The sequence below is a fragment of the Trematomus bernacchii genome, unplaced genomic scaffold, assembly GCF_902827165.1.
Source record: "Trematomus bernacchii unplaced genomic scaffold, fTreBer1.1, whole genome shotgun sequence".
In the NCBI taxonomy this organism is placed as follows: Eukaryota; Metazoa; Chordata; class Actinopteri; order Perciformes; family Nototheniidae; genus Trematomus; species Trematomus bernacchii.
Window position 1 is genome coordinate 2,540,779 of NW_022987547.1, and position 25,627 is coordinate 2,566,405.

The 25,627-nt window shown below is 40.2% G+C and overlaps 1 protein-coding gene across 4 annotated transcripts; it reads right to left on the bottom strand.

Annotated features, from left to right (window-relative positions):
- Positions 1-682: 682 nt before the first annotated feature.
- Positions 683-25,401, bottom strand: rc3h2 (ring finger and CCCH-type domains 2). 4 transcript variants are annotated; one of them, XM_034122884.1, is made up of 20 exons: positions 24,889-25,401; positions 17,065-17,387; positions 16,862-16,979; positions 16,121-16,354; positions 15,078-15,253; positions 13,787-13,987; positions 13,458-13,590; positions 12,473-12,591; positions 11,245-11,357; positions 10,612-10,923; positions 10,049-10,254; positions 9,596-9,900; positions 9,365-9,511; positions 7,926-8,063; positions 6,364-6,528; positions 6,016-6,265; positions 5,649-5,733; positions 4,807-5,005; positions 4,491-4,654; positions 683-4,407 (listed from the first exon to the last, which is right to left on the bottom strand). In XM_034122884.1, the coding sequence occupies exons 2-20, from the start codon at positions 17,293-17,295 to the stop codon at positions 4,260-4,262; spliced, it is 3,444 nt and encodes a 1,147-aa protein (XP_033978775.1). In that variant the 5' UTR covers positions 17,296-17,387; positions 24,889-25,401; the 3' UTR covers positions 683-4,259. The 4 variants fall into 4 exon arrangements, with proteins under 4 accessions (XP_033978775.1, XP_033978774.1, XP_033978772.1 ...); XM_034122883.1 differs by having other exon boundaries at positions 9,596-9,897; positions 16,121-16,372; positions 24,889-25,400; XM_034122881.1 differs by having other exon boundaries at positions 16,121-16,372; positions 24,889-25,400.
- Between the last annotated feature and the right edge of the window lie 226 nt (positions 25,402-25,627).

Below are 25,627 nucleotides of genomic sequence, written 5' to 3' on the forward strand. Positions count from 1 at the left end.
TTTTAACCCATCCTAGTACCAGGAGTCTAGTACTAGGAGGGGGAAAAAAGTCCATATAGTTCCCATTTAAAAGGGTATTTAAAGTTAAATTGTTCTATGAACATGAATAAACCCAATTCATAAAACATATTAGAAAAATAATAGAAATGTTTAGCGTTCACGGAGTAGAGACAGTATAGGAAATATAGTTAAGGTATAGTAATAATAAGGCCAGATGATTGGTTAAAGGTGGTTGAAGGTGCTTTTTGTTCTGAGATTCTATACGTTTGTTCTCTTTTAATGGGCCATGTATTGTTTGTGTCAATAAAATCAAGACATTTAAACATTCATACCTGTATTATTTCTCAGGGAAACAAAATCACTGCATTCCTTCAGCATTTTCCAACTGTAATGTGAACCCACATAATTGTTGGCAGTAGGGCAGTGTATTGTGCAGTAGTCAGATGTGAGAAACACAGCCATTGTTCTCAGTGTGTTGTGGTCATGCTGGCCCTTCCTGTCCAGCCTGTTAGGGCCTGTCGTCAGAGTTGGACCAGGTAACATGAGGCTAATGATGCCAAAGAAATGCTGCCTACCCTGGCTTAAATTATTGGCTAAAGCTAAATGAATTGGTTATGTTATCTCACGCTTCCTATCATAGTATTACAGTACATTAACAAATAATGACAGGAACCACACAAAACATGTTTTTCTGTTTGTTTATTGTGGCATGCATTTAATGTGCCTTTCCATATTTCCATCTCTTAGTGCAACACAGAAGCCTTATGCTGCTCGGCCAAGCTGTCTGTAATTCAGTGTAATACAGATGAACGAGCCATAAAATGCACAGAATATTCAGTCAGTTAACAACACTCAAACAGTTTCATCGATCATTAAAAAGCACATAAATCATTCTCATCGTAGGTTTGACTAACTCCAGTCCTGCATTACCATAAGGTCAGTAAAAGGGATTCCTTTCACAATGTGATATTTCCAAGGAAATAAATGGAATACGTAACAGTATTATTTATTAGTGGGACATTTAAGATATGCTGTCTCTTAAGGAGTTTACATTTTCCTCATTCTGAAACATTACACAACTGCCCCAAAGATTTAAACATTTAAATATATCTGATTATCACAGGTCGTATAAATGAGCGTCTATAATATAAGTCCATCTAATGATGGTGCCAGACTGTATACAATGACAGATGTGTACCATCTCATAGTTAATTTACATTTCAATCGAACAATAGATTTGCAAATAAAATGTCTAATACAGACATGAATAGTCAGAAAACATCATATGTCTCACGATCAACAAACAGGCTTTTCCCCCATATAATATAGAATAATGAGACACTTTTTTATCTAATAAAAAACTTCAGCTAATTCTCAATTCAAAACAAAGAAGCTGACTTATACCCGGAAGGAAAAATACCACAACACCAATCAAATGTGGTAATAACAATAATAGTCATAATATAATCTCTATCAAACAAGAATTTATTTTCATGAGCAAACAAGTAAAATGCTGCAAGCAGACTTCAGCACTTGACGTGGCCACACAGTGGGCATGTGCAGAACTCTTACAGCGCTGGGTGTGTTGTATCACAACTACAGAATCATCAATACTCCTCCGCCATCACAAGAGGGACTATATCGCATGCATGAAGCAGAATGCAGGGCGGATGGATTGGTGGGAGGAAGGCAAAGTTGGGTGGGGGGGCATAGTGCACCCGCTGGCAGTACATGGGTAGGCAGTGCAAATAACCACTACAGCAGTGCTCTGGACACTTTGATGGAAACGGGGTGTATCACTTCAATACTCACAATACTGCTTTTACTTACAGTAGTGCCCAGCCCTGCCCATGGGTGCAGGAATAGCAAAGCCAATATTGATACTGAGAGGCAAATGCAAAGTAAACACTGGCAAACAATATTATCTGTAAACCTTATGCTTTGAATGGAAGGCTGGTTTATCAGCAAGTGAAATCCAGGTTAATACTTCCACAGAATATTTAAGCGATGAATATAGAAAAAACAAAAGTAGCTGAGCAAGTTAAGTCTTCCCTGAGCGATTCAGACGAGAACGGATCTAGCCTCCTCTTATGGAACAAAGCAGAAATACACAAGAAGTGTTCTCAACTAAGCCTTTCCCTCCTCACATAGTTTACACTGGAGGGATAGGAAAAGCTGTCGGAAAATAGCAGGGATTGTACGGTACTGTACACGACATGGCACTTATATGACTTCAGAGGTGAAGTTGTAAACAGATGCAGAGCGACAGTAGCTGAGCTAATTTCAGGACTTCATCTCAGAAATAAAGCCTACAGAACATTGGACTTTTCATTAGAGTATTAAACCAAATTGTTCATTCCAATTCTTCCCTGTCTACCCGCTGTGTGGTTGGAAGATAAGCGGGAAAAAAAACAAAAGGTTAACCAGACCACTATTTTATTTTCTACTCAGGTTAATTAAGTTTTAACTTGAAACTCGATAAGCAATCCTGACACGTACGGACATTCTGCCATCCTCTAAAATGGGATTGGAAACTGGAACGATTCTTCTTTTCCTTTACAAATCTTATAAGATTTTTAAAAAGGTGTTATAAAACCCATGACTTTTAAATCTTGTATATGTAGGCTGGGTCCAGGTGGGCTGGGCTTTATGTAAATCACCCACAATGCACAAAATGACAGTAAACTAGACAGTGTAATGCATTCAATGGCAGGCAAAACACAGAGATACATCAGACAAGACGATACATTTTGTCTGTTTGTGATGTAAAATATAGCAAACAAAACAAGAGTAACAAAGATCCTGATACAAAATACGCCGGCAAACAACTTCACAGAAGTTAGCAATGCATCAAATAAAAGAAACCAAAGACTTTTTAAAAAGTTAAACAAAGATACAGCGTGAAGAAACACGAGAAGTGGTGTTTCACACTTTCATAAGCTTCAGTTTAATAACATGACCTCTGAATATTGTTTACAGTGTACGTTAAGGTGACCAGACTGGAAAGCACACCAAATGCCATGAGCTTACAAAAAAATTGGAATTTCCAGTTTTTTTAGATCGAGATCAAGGGAGCACCTCTGAAACAGGACAGGTGTCTGACAGCGTGGAGCCCAATGTAACACCAAGGAGAGGAAGGCCACTGCAATGCATGTTTGTGTCTACTGTGTGAGAATGTGTGTGTGAGAGGAAGAAGGAGAGCAGTGAGACTTCCGTGGTATTAAATGCTAGAACCACTACACGCACAAAGAGAAAAACAATAGATGTTTTACAAGATTGTTGTGAGTTAATGTGGCCTGTATACAAATCGACACACATATTTGTTTTGTTTTCTTCCCTTCTTACCTCAAGTGATTAATATTAATACCTGTGTCTCATAAAATAATGAGCTTGTTTAAGTGGCAGTTTTTTTGTGGAGTGCCCTCTTTTCTCCGTATTGTACGTTGGCTTATGGAAATAAATGCATTACAAAGTAAAAAGATAGCAATACTAATTCAATATAATTGTCAAATATTCATTCATGTTGTCAAAAAGGAATAAATAATTACTGTTTTGTTAAATATAGCTTTGGATAATGTCTCGAACCAACGCCTGCTTTGGAGGAAACAGACACAAGCTCGAGAGCATTTACATTCAGTCAATTATATTACTAACAATATATATTAAATTAAAACTTTTAGCAAATGATGTATGGTACCCAGCATCAATACTGGGAGAAGAACAGAATATGTAAGAAATATTGGGACTTTAGTGCTTGTTGATAATCAATGCTACTTGTAAAAAAAGTTAGAATAAGTAGAGGAAAGCATTAACAAATAATCAAATCCTGAAGTTAAAAGAGTGGCTCTTGCTGTGTTACGGACACTGTGAAATATCATGAAAAAATCGTAGTTGAATGACAACAGACTAAATTATGTGTCAGGCAAACAAATGTACAGGAAGAGATGAAGATGTTGTGAGATCTCCAGCCTTTTGAAAAAGTGGTTGAAACTGAAAACATGGAAAAGTTCAGCATTACAGCGAGGGGATCTGTGCCTTCATGGGTATAACATTGATATCTTTATGGAGCTGTATATTGCCAATAATAGCCACTTAGGGGGCAGGATGATTTTCTGTTGCCTTTTACAATGTGTCGCAGCACACATTTATTTAGGCGAATGATTGATGAAAGCTGGAAATAAATGGTATTCCCTTTAACCAGGATCTGATAGCCACTCAGCTCTCGCTTGGCGCAGATCAATGTCTGACTTTGTGTCCCCTTAGCTTCTATTGAGCAGCATTTCTGTCCCGGGTGTCTCAGGACAAGCCCGGGTGGAAGGGTCCCCCAGTCGAGGAGATCCAGTCCGCAGGACTAGCTTGCCAACGCCAAGACCTCCTGAGACCAAGCCTCCAGGAGACAATGACTTCCTGGAAAGCAGAAAGAATTGAAAGTCAAGGACAATTCTGACTAAAGATGACACTTTGAAACACCAATCACCACAGTAATTCACCTGAAGGCCATCTTTTTCAGCAGGTGAGTGTCCATCTTTTCTGTCAGAGGACCTTCTGTTTGGGAGTGCTCCTCCACAGGAGAAGAGAGGAGGGGAGAGGAGCAGGGTGGAGGGAGGAAGTGGGAAGCATCCTGAGACTGTAGGGCGGCCAGGTCTAAAGAGTCCTGAGAGGCAAAGATAAAAAATTAAAAAAAACAGGAAGTGAATGAATTGTAATAAAATATATCAAGCAACATCACAGACTGAGTGTGGATGTGTTTTTTTCACTTTACTATGTGGTGCATCTCTCTGGTGATATTTACACAGTGATACCAACCTGAGACTTGATCTCTGAGTCCTCCATGTCTAGAGCGCAGAGTTCGAGCTCGATGTCTCGCTCCGGGTCCGGTTCGCTCTCGGCCCGGCCCCGCTCCCGGCTGTAGGCGAACTGACGTGCCTGAAGGTCGGACGCGATTTTCTCTCCACTGCTAATGGACGTTCGGCGGCAGTGAAGATCTGATGCACAAAGCTGCTCGCTAAAACACAAACAGAGAAAGACAAATGTTCCATTTAGATTTATGAAATACAGCACGTCAAAAGGTGTACGCTTCTTGGAATCAAAATCCTGGGCATAAGTCAAAGATAATGGTAAAGTAAAATATAAATAAATACACTGTGTTGAAGGTCTGGTAATTTAACACAATTACAGCACAGTGTTAAAATAAAAATGGTCTATAAAGTAGCCTATTGGAAAATATGTTGATGTCATGCAGAGGGCTTTCCTGACTTATTTTCTCTGCTGCCCAGTGGGTTTTTACCAACCAGCTGGCTGCGCTATATTTAGTCTGACCACAGAGAGGAAACCACTGCAGCACAATGAGATAGAAGAGAGGGATGAGAGAGGACGAGTGAGAACAAACGTGTTAAGAGCAATCAGGAAGCAACTTCCATGTGTAACCAGAGTGGGAGAAATGTAATCAATGCTGTGAAATGACCTCAGTCATGTTCACATCATTCTTTGAAAGCAGAACCTAAACAATTTGAGTGTTTTCGTGTTCAATTCCCACTTCTTTCCATTTGTTTTGTCTGTGTAGATCAACAACATGTAAGACCTGAAGGTGAGATAGATGCTAAAAAAAGATAAATAAAGAGATGAAAGTGTGTGTAAACATGTTGTACCTCTCTAGGAAACTGGAGTGGCTGGAAGAGTCCGATCCTCTGGAGCTCCACCTGTAGTCGCTGTGATCCAGGTGGTGGTTGTAATCTTTGAGAGAAAAATAAAGCCTTTTTTTTAAGAATGGACACAGAAAAAAATCAAAGAAACATTTCTGTTAGAATAAAAAAAATACATAAATATGAGTCACATTTTATGCATGTAAGACAAGGAAAAGTACATCAGTTTGACATCCAACTTCAATTACAATAGTTACTTAGAAACAAAAACTAAATATCAATAAACAAGAAAAAGAACATATTAAATACAATAAATAAATCCAAATAAAAACCTTTATAATTGTAACATTGAAGGATTTGTATGGCTCCTAACCTTTAAAGTTGATGGGTGTGGTGTTGGCGCTCCCCTGGCAGGCTGTGGCTTGGATGGGGTCAGTGGTGTGGTAGCCCGTGCGAGATGCCCTGGATATGGCCCCCCACTTTGAGATAATGGGCCCCTCACTAAAGGGAATGATCGGGTCCTCGTCTTTCATGCGCCGATAATGATCCAACGAATGCAGCCATCTTTTCCCGACACCACTACTGCTCACACCACCTCCTCCACCTCCGTTACTGTCCAACTCCTGCATGAGAACAACATGGGTGCTGTTAGAAAAACATCCATAAAATGCCGCAGATTTTAATATTGTTTTCAGATGTGTGTCTGCGGGAAGAGTCTCACCGAGTGCTCTGAGCAGGAGTGAGCCGATGTGTGTGTGAGTGTTTCAGGCTCAAAGGGGCTGAGGCAGGTGCCGATGGTACCGCAGGACCACGGGGAGTAGTGGGCTAAACTCTCCTCGCCTCTGAACCTGCACCCCATGCACTGACCTCCGCTGCCCTCCACATGCTGAAAGAGGGAGAGATATTGGAAAATGAAGGTGAGACACACAGAGAAAAGTGAGTAAAAAAAATCTGGTGATCCATTTTGAAGTCTGATTTAAGTTCTGTCTGTGTTTAAAACTTTAGAGCAGGGGGAACAGAAGGTTTTGGAATGATACACTTTTTAATATATTTGTTTTCCATCCGTGTAAACAAGTAAATAAAAGTTTGGGCACGTAAAGTTTTCTTATAAATATGGCAATATCATTCTTGATGTTGTTGTAATACTCACTTCAACTACAAGAGGCACAATTGCACCATTAACCGACATTTTTAGATAAGGTCTTTTCTCTTTTCTTCTGCCAAAAATCTTTTTTTCAGCCGTTTTCACAGACGACAAAAAAGGAACTTAGGAAGATTATCCTGACAAGAGCTTTGTTGAAACTGATCTCATGTCACAAACACAGGAGAAAAAACAATTTAGATCAAACTTAGAAAATGATTTACCAGAATTGTTTTTCTTCTGCAGTTTGCTCAATAAATAAGACACTATTAACTCTTAATATTTTGCTGTGTAATCGTATTTGTATATATTGTTATATAATTATACAATGGCAGTTGTGTTGGAAACAATGTCTCAGCAACAGGCACTGCAACCTTCACCAACTTCCTGTTGGGTGTGCCTGTTTTTTATATGCTTACATCTATGCTCCAGACTCTAAATTGCCCAGAAATGTGAATGGGAGTGTGTATTGTAGTCAATGTCACATGTTAAATGTATATTTAAAATAAGAGGTACATAAGCCTTTACGCTCTCACTGCCGGTGCTAACCTGCTGCCACTCTGCTGCCATCCTTGTGGCACGCACCGGATATTATTTAATAGAAATAGCTAGTCTTTTCCCGATGCTCTTTTTAAGTGTTTTCTCATACAAAGACATTCAAATGAAATCAAGATCAGGGTGCAAACACTTAAAAATTCCTTGTTTCTTTAATTAGCTCTGGATGTTAAAGACGTCTCTGACATGCTTTTAAACAAAGCTTTACTCCGCTGAAAGTCTGAGTCACTGCTTGTTACAGTCTTTCCTCTCTCTCTCCCTCTCTCTCTCTCACACACCCCCACACATGCACATACGCCACAGTTTTGAATTGCTATGATATCTCCCTCCACAGTTGCTAAGCAACTATCTCCCACTTATATAGCATTGGGCACAGCTGAGGCGCACGCTTTTGGGAAAGGAATTCGATCTTACATATTTTAAAATGGTAATATACAAAACCAAGGCATTACTCTCAGTTTCAGGTGTCTGCACTGACACTATTAACAAACCGGTCATGGTGGCATTTGAATTGCAATTGTCACAACTGTAATCTGTGATGCTCTTTTGTGCGTGTAGATATGGCGTATATATTTCTTGCCCTTTACCTCTGCACCAAAATCGATGGTAAAGATGGGGGAGGACTGGGAGGGCCTGTTGGCGTTGTGATGGTGATGATGGTGAGCCCACTGTTCCTGCTTCCTCCTGAACAAATCCTCGTAACCGAGAGGAACGCGGCCATAATCCTGAAAAAACAGGAAGCGTGTGGAAGAAAAAAGAGAATAGAAACTTGTAATGACAAAATTATAATATTTTAAAATGTTGCGTTTAGTGATGATGCAATCAGGTAGTCAACACATCTCACTAAAGCCACTCAGAACCAAATAAGACTGCCGGTATATGCATTACTAAACAGTACTTTAAGTTTTCAGTTCAATCAGATTTGTGATCAATCTTCCTCAATCTTTTCCGAACTTGATATGCTCTGATTACATTTTATGTTTGTTTTAGGTCTAGACTTCAGGGTCGGACAGAGGAGGATTTCGGAAGATGTGGGGGTGGAAGCAATAAAGCTGTCCAATAAAAAACACTCAAGACCCTGGAGAGCTCTTTATTAAAATAATGATATTATTGTTGGTATCAGTGGATTTGCATTAGCTTAGTGTATAACGTAAGGCTCTCCCAGCATACTGTACATACAGGTGGTGGACACAAAAGGTTTGTTGAACATTTTATTATACTGAATTGTTTGTTTTCTCCAGAACAATGGAGAAAATATGAAATGCACACTGCAAATATCTAGAGATTATGCCTTACTTGGACCTAATTTAGCTTAAAATAAAGGATATTTTGTACTACAGTATACTGTAGTACTGCAGCAGTCAGTCTGAAACTGTAATGCTATATGATGAAATGAGAAGAACAGAACAGAGTGGGGGAGGCAGAAACATATTTTGGTGAGAAGTGGGAGGACTACAGAGGAGGATGAAGCTGCAGCTCTGTGGCTGGCAAGGGAAGGTGGATGTGAGATAATATGTGGGTGTAAAAAGGAGAAACTGAAGGAAAAGGTAATGTGGAGGAAAATGAAGCATTCAATCTGTTGCATGTACGACAGGCCAACATGGATTAATACAGATTTTCCACTGGTTATACTGAAAGCTAAAGATGAAATGAAAAAGGAAAGACAGTCATTTAAATATAAACCTTGGCCGAGAGCATTATTCTTTTACTTATGGCATGGCTCAATGTGAATTATCTCTTTTAAAGCATGCCCTATTATTCATAATTAAAATGCACAGTCTTTTAAGGTGTGATTGCCTGCACTCCTACTGTGAAGGTGGGAATAAATGTCACTCCAAAAAATTGGAGAAGCATTAGCCAAGTAACCATCAGTTAGTAGAGTTTTTAAATGTATGTGACTTAAACTAAAACAGCAGTGTTGCAGCAGTTAAATCATAGGAGTGTTGTTGAAATCTAATTCTTCCAGCCAATAAGGAGTGAGTTCAACCCATTGCCTAGCTACAAGAGGTGCATTATTTTTGCCTACCCTGTGTAGCCCCGCACGGTGTTCACTTCCGGAGCAGTAGTTGCTGTCTAGAGAGTTGAATCTCTCCCTGAGTGGAGGCTGGTAGACGGAGGAATGCAGCACTTCCGGAGGCAGCGAGTTGCTCCTGGCATCCTCCCTGTGGTACAGCTGTAAGAGATAATAACCGTCATTACTGGTGTTGTCACATAATGACCAAATTAACAGTTACATGAAAATGAACAGAGGGCTCACCTGAGGCCTCCAGACTCTCCTGCTGTCGTAGAGCGGAGCATAAACACCGTGAGCAGGAGCCAGAGGGCCGTACTGAGGCTGCCCCGGGTGGTGGTGGAAGGCAGGAGGTCCCATCCTATCTCGGGGAGGGAAGCCCGAAGAGGAGGAGGAAGGTGGGTGTGGTGCATGTGGGTCATTTGGGTAGGAAGATGGCGGAGGGCCAATCGAGGGCGGGAGAGAGGATTCTGGGACGTTGGAGGATCGAAGGAAGCGAGCCATGCAGGGTTTGTGAGGAGGATGGAGAGAGGATTGGTAGTAGGAACCTGCTGGAGAGGAAGAGGATGGAGAGAAAATAGAGGAAAAGAACAGGAGAGGAGAGGAGATTAAGGAAGAGAAGAGAATATTAATTTCCACTTTTTCCCAAGACAACAATAACGTTTTTTAAATCAAGCTTTCACTTTACAATGGACTCACAGGTTGGTTGATAATGTGGCGTGTCATATGCAGAGTGGGGCTCCTGATAGTACAGCTCTGACGCCTGAGAAGGATGTGGTGCGCGCAGCACATACTGACCATGTTTGGGCATAGAAGCGCCACCATCACCCCGCCCCCCTGCTGTTGTCAAGGGAGACGACGCTGAGGAGTGGCTGACCGGAGTCCTGGGAGGGGAGATGAGCTTCCTGAGTGACACAAAGAGAAAGAATGAACACATGAATGGCTCTTATGATGAGTTGGAGATAGATTCCCAACATCACTTTTCTGCCACAATATGCAAATATCCCATGTGTGCAAATCCAGATATCAGGTGACATGTAAATGATGAGACTCAATTCAATTAGTCATGTGATATGCATTGTAATAAAGAAAAATGTTGCATGCTATTATCCATTTATTTAATGTTGAATTTTAAACTGTTTAATAACATTTCTCTATTGGACTCCACATAAACTGCTATTAAGTCATATTAGACTGGTCCCTGGTTAAAAATTCAACATGAGAATACAAGAATTAGTGTAAAAGTGGATACAGAATCGTACTTTTCAGTTGACCCCGTGTTTCTGCTGGATAGCCCGTTGGACCCATTAGCCCCATTGGATCCATTTGGCACCGCCCTCTTTATTTCCTCCATCATGTCAGCCCCTCTGGAGATCAGTTGTGGGTGAGTCAGGCTGGGCACCCCCTCTGTCAGGGAGGCCATGTCCTCCCCTGTGTCTTGGAGCCCTTGCCCCACGCCTGCAGACGATTCTTCGTGGATGCCGCCCTCCATGGTGAAGGTTTTACCCATAACCCCTGGAGACAAAGGGAATGCACGGCCAGCGCTGATGCTCTTCTTGTTTCTCAGTCTGAATCTGAGAAAGAAAGGACATCCAGAACAAAATAAAGGGTTATGTTTTGCTTAGAGAACATCTTAATAAACATGTGATTAGATATGTGCACTGAGAACCTCTTGTAATCCGAAAAATCTAATTTAAAAGGGAGACTTTGGGAATATTTTTCATGTTCAAATAATAAATAAAGTTCAATAAAGTTTCATGATGCAGCTATAAAGCATTCTAACTGCTATGGTTGAACAAGCAGACTTCTGTGAAACATTCCTCTTTTTATCTTTCCATTAATGCAAATTCTTCTATCTGGAATACACTGAGTCTCTTTTGAGAGTGAGCACTTACTTCTCCAGTTCATCCTGTGTGTGTGCAAAAGTACAGTTGGTTCCTCTGGGACAGCCTCCCTGCTGACGGAGGTCTCTGCACATGCTGGTCTTGTACTTGCTGTTGGCCTGAGGCTGAAAAATGCACAGATACAATTTACATTAACAGCCAACTATTGATTATAAGTCTAAAAATAAAAAAGGCTAAAATGTACATGATTCCAAATCCGAAATTGTAAGCTGCGATCATACAACATAATCAGTTATGGGTGTAAAATGAATGTCAACATCAAGAAATTAAAGTTTAGTCTTAACAGTTTTTATATGCTGTTGTTGGTAATTTCATACATTATGGTAGTAGATGTTGAAATGGAAAAGTCGCAAAATGTCCCAATAGATGTCAAACAGATGTCACAGTCAAAGCCCACAAACAGGGGTCGGCATACTACAAAGGATTTGCTGCGTACTAAATGAAACATGATCATGAGACTTTCATTTCCTTTACGGTGCATTCTGGATGGAAAACAAATGTTTAGTTTTTGCCAATTTTTGAAACTACTTGGCTCCAAATCAAACACACAAACAGATATCCTGGTTTACAGAGCTTATGACGAAACCAATATAGTGTGTTATACTGTGAAAAGGAAAAGGTTAATTCCTTTGATAATAAATACACAAAAAGTAGTAGTACTCGTGATGTTTCAGTTTGATGGCATATAATTGGGTGTCCTTATTACTATAATAATTTTCCTAAAATTAGTTAGTAAAACATAATACATCTGCTTGCTTACAGTATAACAATTGTTTGCCAAACCCTAACCCCTAACCCTGCCAATACACAGCCCTACACAATTTTAAAGTTTGCTTTACACCTCTCTGTACAGTATATGATAAACAATGATAATGAACCAATAAAGCCTCTATTCACTCCACTACACTGTATGCAATGTAAAATAACAGTTTGGTCTTTGCAGCTGCATTATCTGATGTTAGGTATTTTAATGCTGTGATATCTGGAGTGCAGGGTAATGTCGCTTTAACTATTTTAGAAGCCTGAAGGAAGTGTACAGCTAGACCCTGAACTTCTTATCTTGCAGCTCAATGGCCTTCCAGGGTGCCAGGATGGAGCAACAGCACTTCTCTTCTTTACTATTCTAAACCTTTTTCCACTTGGAAAAAGTTATGTTTAATATTGCTCACATTTTCTTCAGATCAATAGATTTTCCAATATTTCCCTTTCGGCAGTGTACCTGTGGAGTGTCATGGCTCTTTTTGCTGAAGTTCTGTATGAATTCCACAAGTCCATGAACCACCAACTTCACAGCTAGCATCACACTTTCCAGCTCCTCCCATGATGGTGCCGGGACATCTGCACACAGATCACACACACACTCTGTTCACAAGAGATTCTCAAAAACACTCAGATAGCAGCAAAGCTAAAAATAATTTAAGTATTAGGTTAGCGCAAACTCTCTAGCTGACTTGCTTTTTGGATGAAGACAAATGCACTTTTGTCATTATAGCCATTATACCGTATGCTAACCAAAAAAACTGACATTAAAAGAAAATAACATATTTAATGGTGTACATGTTAAGAGAAAAATTAAAAAAGTCTAAGAGGGTATTCAGCCATTGCTAGCAGCTCTGTGAGGCTGTTCTAAGGCAGAGCGATGCTTTAAGCTAAACGCTAACTTTAGCATGAAAATGTAATAAACTGTTCTTTATTTCAGGTAGGTTTCAGGTTCAAGTTATTGCACCCATTTCACATTTTACAATAGAAGCTACGTAAAAGAATAATTAGTATAGGAGTACCTTGTCATGTTGCCAGAAGGGACAAAGTAAATAATGATAATATAAAAACTAACCAGAAAACCACAATACATTTCTATTGCCATAATATTTTAAAATGCTTTAGTTTATTGGTTTAGTTGTCAAGGACCATGTACAACTGAAACTAATACACTTCACATACAATTTAAATTTCTATTTATACTAGATATGCTAACTCATTTATTTGTGTTGTGCTTTCCTTAATACATATTAACCCAAGATGAAAAGATGAATGTGTAGTTTTAATCTTTTGTTATGCTTTTAATTAGCAATTTGGTATATGACTGCCAGAAGGGGCCTATATTCATCACTTTTCAATCTCATTAATCCTTCTGGAACATGACAAGCGTATGAATCACTCATTAGCATTCATTCAGGTGAATGCTGATAAACAAACTGACGTACCTGGGTTGTGGTCTATGTTGGCGAGCAGCTCTAGGTGCGGTCTAAGGCTTGTGAGGTTGGCGGGGTCCCCTGTCCTCTGAAGTACGATCGTCAGTTCCTGAACGCTCTTTGCAAACGACTCCGGAGACTGCAACTGAAGCAGAGGATAGAAGAAGAGAGTGGGTGGGTCTTTAAAAATAATAAGATGAATGTATTTCTCCTGTTTCTGTTCGCCAGAGACTTGTTATACCCACCATTTGAAATTTGAAAAGTGGGTTTAATAATGAAAGCAGAAAGTTGTAGTGGAAAGAGCCTCTTAGTAATGATGGGCATATGAATCATACTGGTACCTTGTCTATAATGGACTGCATATGTGATTTATGGACCAAGTCTCCGTACAACAGAGAGGACCACTGCTCGGGGGAAATCCGTAGTCCCGCCTCCATGGCGATGTGGACGATCTGAGCGTCATGTTCTCTCCGGAGAGCCTCGTACGTTCGGAACTCTTCTTTCAGCTGCATCAGCGAGGAGTCTTCATCCCGCTTAGTCACCTGACAGACGATGGACATAGAGGGAATAAGAAAGAAGGAGGAATTGAGAGGCAGAAAGTGTGGAGAAACATAAGGAAGAATTGAAACTAAGACTAATTCGCAACTATCGTGTGTATTTTGGCAATTCAATGTTTTAAATTTGCCAACCAGTAAGTGTGTGGTGTCTTCAGACTTGTAAACTCATTTCAGATCAAAGAAAGGGATTTCCCCTTCTCAGAATCTGCCCTATGAGTAATCATCATAAGACACCAACACACAACCAGCCGTGTTACTTACAATTATGCAGTGCAGGTCAAAGATATAATCAAACAGAATCAGATTTCATCATTATTGGAGCTCTTGCTGCTGTCCTTCCTCTTGTCTGTTTTCTCTTTGTTCCTGCACTTTGATTTATCTTCCTCTGCATCTCTGAGCTGTCTGTCTCTGTCTTTCAAAGCGGGTAAGAGTGAGGGCAAATATAGACCGCTGTTACATCAGAAGCAGATAGCTGGTATTTCTGCCCTACCAGCAATGTCTGTCATCAGATAGCGCGCACAGAAATACACGCATGCACAGAGTAACATACACAGACACCCATATCCGATATGTAATATAAGATATTTGTAGTTTGGGCAACCCATTTAGGGAGTAATAATACTTAAATGTCAGACAGGGTTAAGTTACAGTGGAGCTCAATGCATAGCTGAAAGGGGATTACCAAAGCAGACACTAAAAAACGACTTATTTAGTTAACTAGTTAGAAATAGGTGGAAATAGTTTACTTAAACTGACCAGAATAAATGTTATGGAAAGGCTGACATGTAAAAATTATACTGTTATATGGAGAACTATCTCTGCAGTAATAATATGTAGTTGTAAATGAGGATCTATTTAAATATCCTTGTTTTAATGAGGTAATTTATTATGTCTTGGGTTCTTTGGACCGCAGCAAACTGAGGATCTTTTGTTCAGTTTGACGCAGATAAGAACAGGAATAATTGATTTTTTATATTTAATAAATAATTTGTGCAGCTTGCTCACATGTCCTTGCAAGTGCACATATGTATGTGTTTGGTGTGAATGTGTGTATATTCAATCATGTTGCCAGTACCTTGAAGCAGGAGGCCCTGTAGAGAAGCTGCACCACGTGCCCTATGCTGGTTTTGGAGGCCTGGGGGAAGCGAGCCTCGAGCTTTTGAACTACAAACAAAACTAACACCTTCCTGGACAAAGCTGAGCCGTCTTCCAGAGCCAGTAAAACTAGTTTCAGAGCGTCTTCTTGCATAGCTGGGGAGGAACAATAGAACGGGAAGACAACAAGGGGTGGGGATGGTGGGAGCAGGAAAGAATACACATTTTTTAACTAAAGATTCAAACAAACAACGCATTTAATTGTACTACAAATACGTTGTTAGAGCTGGTGAGTTGTCCTCAGACTCTCAAGTGAACTCATTCTGTTATCATGATGAAAATCAGAATCTGCCCTATGAGTAATCATCACAGGACACCGGGTACCAGCACCAGCAGTCTGTTTTATGATGCTATCTAATGAGGAAATTCAGAAGGGACACAATGAGTCCGGTCAACTGAATTTACACACCAAACCATAAATCCTACAGGTTTATTTTGATAGCAGCAATAGTATACTTAATTGTTCTTAATTTGTGTCATGAGGCTCTTACTTGTAATTTATTGTCTTCTGTTTTGCGATTGTAGTAATGTGTTATTTATTATTTGCATGTACAGCACTTTGGCTCGACCAAAAATCATTTTAAAATGTGCTTTATAAATAAAACCTGATTTGATTTGATTTGATTTGATTTACTTAGAAGTTATAAACAGGTTATTCATTATAAAAGTGAACATCAAGGCAACCCTTTTAAATCAAAGTGCTTACAAAACTTCCAATTAGTCACCTTTAAAATGTGTTTCAAAGTTCTAGTTTGTGATAGCTAAAAGACAAGATGCAAATGCTTAATCCTTACTTTCAAAAGGCTAACAAAAGTGTCCTTTGGATCTACTAACACATTCTATCTGCCTAAATTAGCATGAAATGTCTTTAAAATGACACATATTCCCTTGCTAAACAAATCTATATGGAGCATGATGTTGATATCACTGATGTATGTGTTCTGTATGATTATGCAAACCTACCAGGACCCAGGAACTGGCAGCCCCGCGCCCTCACCGCTGCCCAGAGGTTGGCAGAGAGCTGCTGGGGGTTCTGGTGCTGGAGGATGAGCTCGGTTACGGTCCGTTCTCCCAGCGACCGGCCGGCCCGCACCGCCCGCACACGGCCCTCCTCCTCCACCAGCTGGCAGTTCACCAAGGTCACCAGCTTCCTCTGCATCGGCCGGCTGAGCACGCTGGGACTCAGAGTCGCCACACCTGCAGAAGGTGACAGTTCTGTGGTAAAAAAAATGAGGCTATTACTGTAGTTATCAGTCATTTTTTTTATTGAATTGATTTTCTCTGTATTTAACTCTTTTACAACCAGCTATGTAGGTGGCTTTAGAGGAGTTTTCAGTGAATGGATACGCCTGGAAAGTTTACTTTACATTATGCTTCTTTGTAAACTACATGTTACATAATAAGAATTGTCCAAATTATTAAATTTGGCAATGATGATGCACAGCGACGTCACAGAATTGGCCGAAAAAACAAACGGAAACCGCTGGTCATTTTCATCGAGGTTCGTCTTTTCACAGAAAGCTGAATTCTTCCTCAATTCCATAAAAGAACAGCTTTCAGGCATCATGAGAAGTGTGAGAAGGATAAATGCCAAGTTGCAAAGTGTAGCCCACGCACATTTATCATCAAGATTTTCATTTTATAGATGTCCACAAACATTCAACTCAAATGTGCCATCAAAAACGGATATGCACACACACATACCTTTTGCTCCGCTGATGGGTTTCAGGTAGAGAGCCAGCTCTTCAACGCACACCTTGCACGCCTCATAGTTCTCAACTTCTGCTGCACTGTTCAGGCTCACCGGTTGCACATCTGGGACCTAAGTAAAACACATCATGAGCACTCAAAAGCACACAGACATGTCACAAGTTTTGACACAAACATGCCTTTTTTCTTTTACTCACCTGAGCTCCAACCAGCTGCAGCAGGGCACAGTTGACCGGCAGCAGGTCGATGTCAGTGCTGATGGGGGTCTGGTCGAAGGGGCAGGCCTTGCGGTGCAGCTTGTGGAGGCAGGTCTTACACACCGTGTGGGAGCAGCCCAGGCTGATGGGCTGGTGGCCGCTGCTGTCAAACTCATTGTAGCAGATGGGACAGGACAGGAACTCCGTCCACTGGGCCGCCTGCACTGGCATCCTTCCACCACACCACCAAGGGGGGCTCCGCCGAGCTCAGGGGGAACGCATGTCAACGAGCCCTGACAACAGCTCCCGCTCGCCGATGATGACTGTGAAGAACAGCACATGAAGTTATAGCAGCCATTTTGAAGAGACACATTTTGTCACAATACTGGAAAAACATCTTTGGAGATGCAACCAATGAATTGTATTAAAGATGTCCTTATGGACAAGAGATAGTAAAAGGCCTGATACATTTAAGAAAACTCTCTGCCACTACTACTAGTATATTACAAAAAAGTATTATTGTTAATCGACTAACTGTTTCAGCACTACAATAGATAGATAATCGCCCACATGGTATGACTCAACATAAGAATGATTATAGTGTGCCAGTCATTATTATTATTATTATTATTATTATTATTATTATTATTATTATTATTATTATTATTATTATTATTATTATTATTATTATTATTATTGTCATTATAATACCATAACTTCAACTATAGGTACACCAAAAAAAGAAAAGCATTACTTTCTGATGTTCAAAAAAATAGCCTTCACCATTCTATTGTTTAAGAGCCCTTAAGAATAGCTATGTACATGTGCTCTGTTTGGAGATGCAGCTGCATGAGCAAATATTTGTAGCCAGCCACCAGCTTTATAAATCCACAATACTTTAGCTCTAAAATATTCATTAAATGTGACTAAAGTAAACAGAGATAGGATCCGCAGTGTCCTGTTTTAGTACAACTCATTCTCAGTTGTCATAGACTGGCACAATGCCACACGGTGAGACATATATATCTGAAATAAAGAAAAACAACTCTACTTATTTATTATAGCATCAAAATTAAACATCCATAAAGGAACAGACAAATAATTTTGCATTGCTATATGAAGTATTGTGTCTTAGAGCTTCAGAAAGGATTGCAGAAAGGATGAAAAGCAAAGTGGAGGAGTAAAAAAGAAAAAAAGGTATGATAAAAACGCAGCCTGTAACTGAATAGAACAATGAACAGATAGATATGTGTGAGACAAACATCATAAGATCTAAATCTGCTCTATTTGAAATGTAGACTTCTTGAATTCTAGTCACCTCAGTCTAAATTATTCCACTTTTTTGAAAACATTTCATACCAGCAAGGGTTCTTCTTGTCAAAGTGTCAAATACAATATTGCAACCTCATTAGTGCTACTTGATGCATTATCCAATTAACTAAAAGTGATTATTTTCTCATCCTTCTGACTATGCATTTCTAGGTAAAATCATTGAAAAAGTTGTATTTCAACAGTTGAGTAACTTCTTGCATTTAAATAACTGTTTGGATGTGTTCCAGTCAGGATTTCGTCCAAACCACAGCACTGAGACTGCTCTTGTAAAGGTCTTCAATGACATCCACTTAAACACAGACAGTGGCAGAACTTCAGTGTTAGTATTATTAGATCTCAGTGCTGCGTTTGACACTGTTGACCACAACATATTACTAGACCGACTAGAAAACTGGGTGGGACCTTCGGCAACAGTTCTAAATTGGTTTGAGTCCTACTTAAAGGACAGAAAAAACTTTGTTTCTATAGGTAAATACACATCTGAGTTGACAAATATGACATGTGGGGTACCTCAAGGCTCCATCTTGGGGCCTCTTCTCTTTAACATCTACATGCTACCACTGGCTCAGATAATGAAAAACAACAAAATAAGTTACCATAGCTATGCGGATGACACACACATTTACGTAACAATTTCACCAGGAGACTACGCTCCAATTCAAATACTGAGTAAGTGCATTGAGCAAATCAATGACTGGATGTGTCAGAACTTTCTCCAATTAAACAAAGATAAAACTGAGGTAATGGTTTTTGGAGCCAAGGCAGAACGTATAAAAGTTAGCGCTGAGCTTCAGTCTGCAATGTTCAAAACAACAGATAGAAATCTAGGTGTAGTCATGGACTCTGACCTGAGTTTCAACAGTCACATTAAAACAGTTACTAAATCAGCCTACTATCACCTAAAGAATATATCCAGGATTAAAAGACTAATGTCACAGCAGGATTTGGAAAAACTTGTCCATGCTTTTATCTTCAGTAGACTGGACTACTGTAATGGTGTCTTTACAGGTCTCACTAAAAAATCTATTAGAAAGCTGCAGCTAATTCAGAACGCCGCTGCTCGAGTCCTCACTAACACTAAGAAAGTGGATCACATCACTCCTGTTCTGAAGTCCTTACACTGGCTTCCTGTGTGTCAAAGAATAGATTTCAAAATATTGTTGCTGGTTTATAAAGCTTTGAATGGTTTAGGCCCAAAATACATGTCTGACCTACTGCTAAATTATGAACCATCCAGAACTCTCAGGTCTTCAGGGACTGGTCAGCTTTCTGTCCCCAGAGTCAGAACTGAACATGGTAAAGCAGCGTTCAGTTATTATGCTCCAAATATCTGGAACAAACTCCCAGAAACCTGCAGATCCGCTGCAACTCTTACTACTTTTAAATCCAGGCTGAAGACTTTTCTTTTTGCCGCTGCTTTTAATTGAACTATTCACATCTTAAACTGCACTGTAACTTTTATCCATGTATTTTTTCTTTTAATGTTTATTTTATTATCTTTTCTTTTTAATGACTGATTTTAAATGCCATTTTCTTAATGTCTTTCATTTTTTGTAAAGCACTTTGAATTGCCTTGTGTTGAAAGGTGCTATATAAATAAACTTGCCTTGCCTTGCCTTGCCTATGCAAAGTGTTTTTGACACCTTGTACAGACAGCCAGCACCTGTTGCTTGAGTCTGTTCAAACTGTTCTCCAAAATAACAGCTGGCGCCCTCACAGAACAGGTGCCTTCATTTACTGGTAACAAAGGCTATTCAAAGAGGTTTAGAGAATACAGTAAATAAGTAACACACACAAACACAACCAGTACAAATAAAGGAGATTAGAGAGAATAAAGAAATGAGCTACCTGGCTTAATCAGTTTTGAAAATATGCTGCAACAAGCATGTGTTAAAAAATGATATATATAAAATTATGTATTTGTGTATACTGTACACACTGTGTTTCCAGGTCCCAATGAAATAAAACGAACTGCATACAGTATCTGGAACATTAACGAAAAAGGTTCCACCAAGTTTCCTAACCCTAACCCTGACCTTAAAAAACAACCTTTTATGGCAAGCAAAATATCAGATCAAATACAATATGCACACTAGCAGCCTCGTGGAAAGGGAAAGATGATCTGTGCGCATTACGCTCGCCCTATACGCCATAATAAACAACAGATTGCACTCTGAGCTTCACCACATAATGTATTGTATTTAGATTTGACTCATAATATGTGGCTTCGTGCCATTTACGCACCTTCCAAACCGTCCGCAGCGCGCGGTGCCCGGGTTGCCCCCTTGGCCGCGTGGAACGCTCCACTCTGTCCTCGCGCGTCATATTTCCTTCTGCAAGGAGCCCGAATATAATATAACACCGATTGCGGCTATAGTAGCTCGCAAGCTCCTGATCCAACGTCTGAGGAAGAGTGAGGCGACACTCAGGGTTCAGGAGAACGTTTGGGGACGATGGTGGAGGTGGGGAGTTTTATCTTGGCACCAGAGCCTGGATAAATCTCTCCTCCTGTGTATGCGCAGATTAGGGAGGGGTGTAAACTATGAGTGCAACTGTTCACCATGATATACTAGCTGTACTTACAGTGACAGCCACCTGTTCCTGCTCTGAGCAACTGCTGCATCCTGTTTTTTACTGGCAGTGCAAAAATGGCTCCTGCACACATGGCTGGATTCAAGCCTGCACACCAAAGTGACCTTCATTATGCATAAGTATACCACAGCACATGGAGAGTCCATAATATCATGATGTACACAAGACTTCCATTACTTGCATGAATGGACCAATGACTTGCGTGTGTATGCACACACACAAACAGCCCCCATAGTCATGAACAAGTCTTGTGACAGGGAGCAGTGGGCGTGCAGGATTGTCACGGGAGAACTCAACTTCCTCATCAGACTCTTTTTCTCCCTGGCTGTTTTTTTAAACAAGAAAATCGACCTTAGAGCTCTGTTTTTTTTCTTTCCAACTGGTCCGTGCCTGTTACTCTGCCTGAACTGGTTTGTAGTGTGGGAAAACTTTAGGACGTGCTATCGAAAATGAACCAGCACTTTAAGCGTCCACTTTTAGGAGCAAAGTTTCCCCTTAAACTGTTGGAAGAAGGCTGCGGTGGCATCCACTTTACTGAGAGAGGGATGAGAAGTACATTGTGTCTTTACAGCCAACAGTTGGCCAGCTATCATCTGGCTCAGGACACTGAGTCCTCGCTTAGCCCCTTCTGTATGGGGGGAGGGCATCTGGAGTTTCCTTTGGCATGTGTCATAAAGAGACAGACAGGCTGATATAGAAAGATTGCTTTACATATCTGTTCTCAGAATATTGAGGTGAGAACACAATAGTAAGATGTTTGGGACATCCATCACTTTATTAGATTTGGACTTTGGTTTAGGCTTATGATGAAATTGTACCTCAGGGTAAAGGTTGATGTTCTCACATTGCCAGCGAAAGGTCGGGGAAGAAATAAATCAAAACTGGTGTAGGCTTAAACCACTACAGTGTCTGCAAAATATCTAGTAGCTAGAGTCATCGCTGTTTTCCTTAAAAAACACAACAACAAAAGGAAGCAGAATATTGCAGCGAGGCTCATCCAAGTGGTACACACCCTCATGCAGGCTTAGGTTATGGTTGGAAGTTGTAGCTAAGGAATGTACAGTATGATGGACTGATGTGACTGTTTTGGGTTGTCACACTTAACATCCGTGTAGTTTGCATCAATTTATGATTGGGCTCTGGCATGACATTTAACAGTTGTTCAGTATTTCTGTGGATATACAGTAGAGCTGGCACAGTTAATCTAATATACCCATAGAGAGACACATCAGCACCACATGCATCTGAATAAAGAAGGTGACTGATGGGTCCATGTGTTATGTGGAAAGCAGAGTGTTTGGAGACAAAACAGGCAAAACATTGTTTTTTTCAATGCACTGGGGAAATTTAAGAGTTACAAGAGAACATCAACAATTCAACACAAGGTGTTTTTTCACTATGTTTTTCTATTAACGTCTATAGATTTCATAAAACTTGTAATGCAAAAATAAATGTATTAATATATTTAATCAACTGGGGAAGCTTTATGATGTTACCTATAAGTTAAAACATGTACTCTAGCACTTGTAGTGTCTCCCCTTAAGCCAAAACATGTATACAAAATGTGAAATGTTAAAACTGACATCTTATATTAGTTCTGACAGCTGTAAGTCTGAGGCCTTGTCATGCCTGAGTAGTGTAAGACACATACTGACATGAGGATCTGTATTGCATATCGTCCCTCACTCTCTCTCTACTGTCAATATCAACTGTCAACTGACAAATAAAGTCAAAAACATGTCAAAAGATAAATCTAAATGTAAGCTCTAGCAACAACCAGTAGCGACAATAAGAGGAGAGCAAGCATGCGTCTTCAAATGTACCAAAAGTCATGTTCAAAATTATCCAAAAACGATTGGCTACTCGTGCACTAGCCAATACAAAAAAACACACTGAGACAGACACCACTACTGAGCATGAGCTTGACCTGAAGGAAAGGAATCTGAAGTAATATGACGACTCCTTCTCACTGTCTCTGTGACCCTTTGCTTAGAACATTCAGTGTGTGTGTGTGGGTGTGTGTGTGTGTGTGTGTGTGTGTGTGTGTGTGTGTGTGTGTGTGTGTGTGTGTGTGTGTGTGTGTGTGTGTGTGTGCGTGCGTGCGTGCGTGCGTGCGTGCGTGCGTGCGTGCGTGCGTGCGTGCGTGCGTGCGTGCGTGTGTGTGTGTGTGTGTGTGTGCGCATGTGTGTGTAGTATGGTTTGTGATGTCACTGGAACAGTTGGTACTTTTACCAGAGATACACATTTATAAAAATAAGATAATTCCAAAAGATTCCTCATATTGGGTTGTGACAAAACAAAGATCCCATTCTATTATTTAAGACAGTACTACTGTAACCAATACTGTGATTTGAATATTTTAAAACATACAGGTATCATTTGATATTTCAACAATTGCAATAGTTCCATGATTCACTTTTCGCTCGCTCTTGTAAATGTGCTAATAACCATTTTAATTCCCACTCAATGTGTCTGGCAGGCCCCTCTACAGCATGATCTGCAACCATAATTTTAACATAAACTTTATTTCATTGCCTTCATCAGCCTTCTGGGAACAACTCTGTGGGTAAAGCACAAGAGTGAAACTTCACACCCACCACAGTGATACAAATCTATGTCATTAAAGTCAAGCAAGGTAAGAATAATACACATTGAGCTCAAATGAAACAATACTGCTTTTTGTTGTAGAGGAAATGTCTGTTTAGATGTATAAAAGCTTTCCATATCAGAGGCAGCCCCTATCAGATTAAAAGGGAACGTAACAGGTAACAGGTTAATGGTAAAGAGAAAGTTAAACTTAAACACTGATGATGCTTGTTAAACTTTAAAAAAGATTAAACAGGCTCACCATCTACAGTATAATGAACACTGGGAAGTATTCATTACAAAACATGAATGCAAGCAGTGTGCAACAAAATAAATCATCATATTTTGGAACACACATTTTGAATGTTGTTTGTATGGAAGAATAATTAAGAGCAGCTTGTTTTTCTGTGATATTTGAGAGTTTCATTAAATTATGTATAACAGGGTTACTACAGTTGTTTTATGTCTGCTCACTTGTTTTTGAGAGTACATTGGGGGAGTCTGTGATTATTTATTCATTATGCCTGTCATCACAGTGTGGGGGTTGTGTATGAGCATGGTATGCAGGGCAACTCACCAGCTACTGTACAGCACATATATTATTGGCATACATTATTATTCCTGTGAGATATACGTACATGTCTGCAGTAACAGATGCCAGGGTTATGCAATATTATTTTGACGCAGCTAGGGATAATATTGTTTGAGTATCCGGTTACTTCCAGTTGCAAATCAGCAGGTTATAGAGTAACCTCCAACATGACAGACTGCTGCAAACTTTATGTCAGAGCTGCATTTCAGACTCAAGTCTACAGTTGGTCATATGCAACAACTAGAGTTGTAAACACCTCTGCTTTGGCTCAGGATTCCCTTTGAGAGCAAAAGGGTTGTACAAAGGTTGGTGCAAAATCCCATTATCACTTTGGAGGGTAACATAAATAGTCTCCACCATTGCACCATCATATCTACAATATTATGTTGCTTTAGAGCTTGACTGCCTCTACTCTAGATAACCCTGGTTCACATGCGAATCTGAGTGTGAGCAATGGGCCCATATTTTAAATATAACACGCTTTCTTATATTATTCCCTCAGCACCAGTTGCAGGAATTCACATTGAGCTGGTAGCCGAATAGTTCTAGGTTTAATTATGTCATTTATGGAAATCTTCAGCAGTTCATTTATTTCTTATTTCACCTGAGGAAAACATAAACATGAAAACAGTGCTATTCTGAAACAAAAATGTCATAGGCTTTGCACACGTCAAACAAAATCACGAAGAAAAGTAGCGCGCACCTCTGGATAAGTCACTTACCTCACGCAGCACACCACAGCATCAGAATACACATATTCATCCACAGAAGCGCATCAGAATAAAAAAAAAATCTTCATCAGTTGTTAGAAGCCAGCAGCAGGGAGATAATTCTTAACGTTGAAGCGAAATGCCTCTGCATCTCAAATCATTAGCTGCCTTGGTCTAGTTTTGATCCTCTGCCCCCCTTTCGATGGTACATGACGGTTCTCTCAGGTACAGTGAGCCTCACTCTCTCCGTCTGATGAACCGGGGCTGAGAGGAGATGGTGGTATCGCTCCGCCGGTGATGGTGCCTGAACTGCGCCTCAGCCTCACCGCCGGGCTGCACAGGCGGAGACCTGCTGCACACGCATCCTGCATACTCTGCCTGAGACACGGTTATGTTCACTCCGACAGTTTAACAAAAATGCTTTGGAGTAAAATGTTCTATAGAGTGGCGCGGGGGCACTATTTTAATATTGTGAGCAAGGATAAAAAGATGTAAAGGGGCAAGCCGGAACAAGCCGCTTTTCGAGGCGTGGGCTGTCTGCTTTTAAAGGAACAGAGGATGCGCTTCGACAAGTGCGCCTGTCAAGAGGAAGTTCAAACCTATACAGTCTATGGTTAAACACACACACACACACACACACACACAAATACAAGAAGTTCCCGCTCGCTATACTGCTGCCCTGCGTTTAGAGAAGTGGAGAAGTGGAAGAAAAAACATGCTTGACCTCGGTTTCCCTTACTCTCATAAGCAT

What these genes read in the sequence shown, in the direction of transcription:
- rc3h2 (XM_034122881.1), bottom strand. Translation starts at nt 17,295, where the DNA reads ATGCCAGTGCAGGCGGCCCAGTGGACGGAGTTCCTGTCCTGTCCCATC. An exon ending in ACACAGGATGAACTGGAGAA is followed by an intron (nt 10,924 to 11,244) that starts GTAAGTGCTCAC and finishes TTTCTTTCTCAG; the next exon opens with ATTCAGACTGAGAAACAAGA. An exon ending in GGAGAGTCTGGAGGCCTCAG is followed by an intron (nt 9,512 to 9,595) that starts GTGAGCCCTCTG and finishes TATCTCTTACAG; the next exon opens with CTGTACCACAGGGAGGATGC.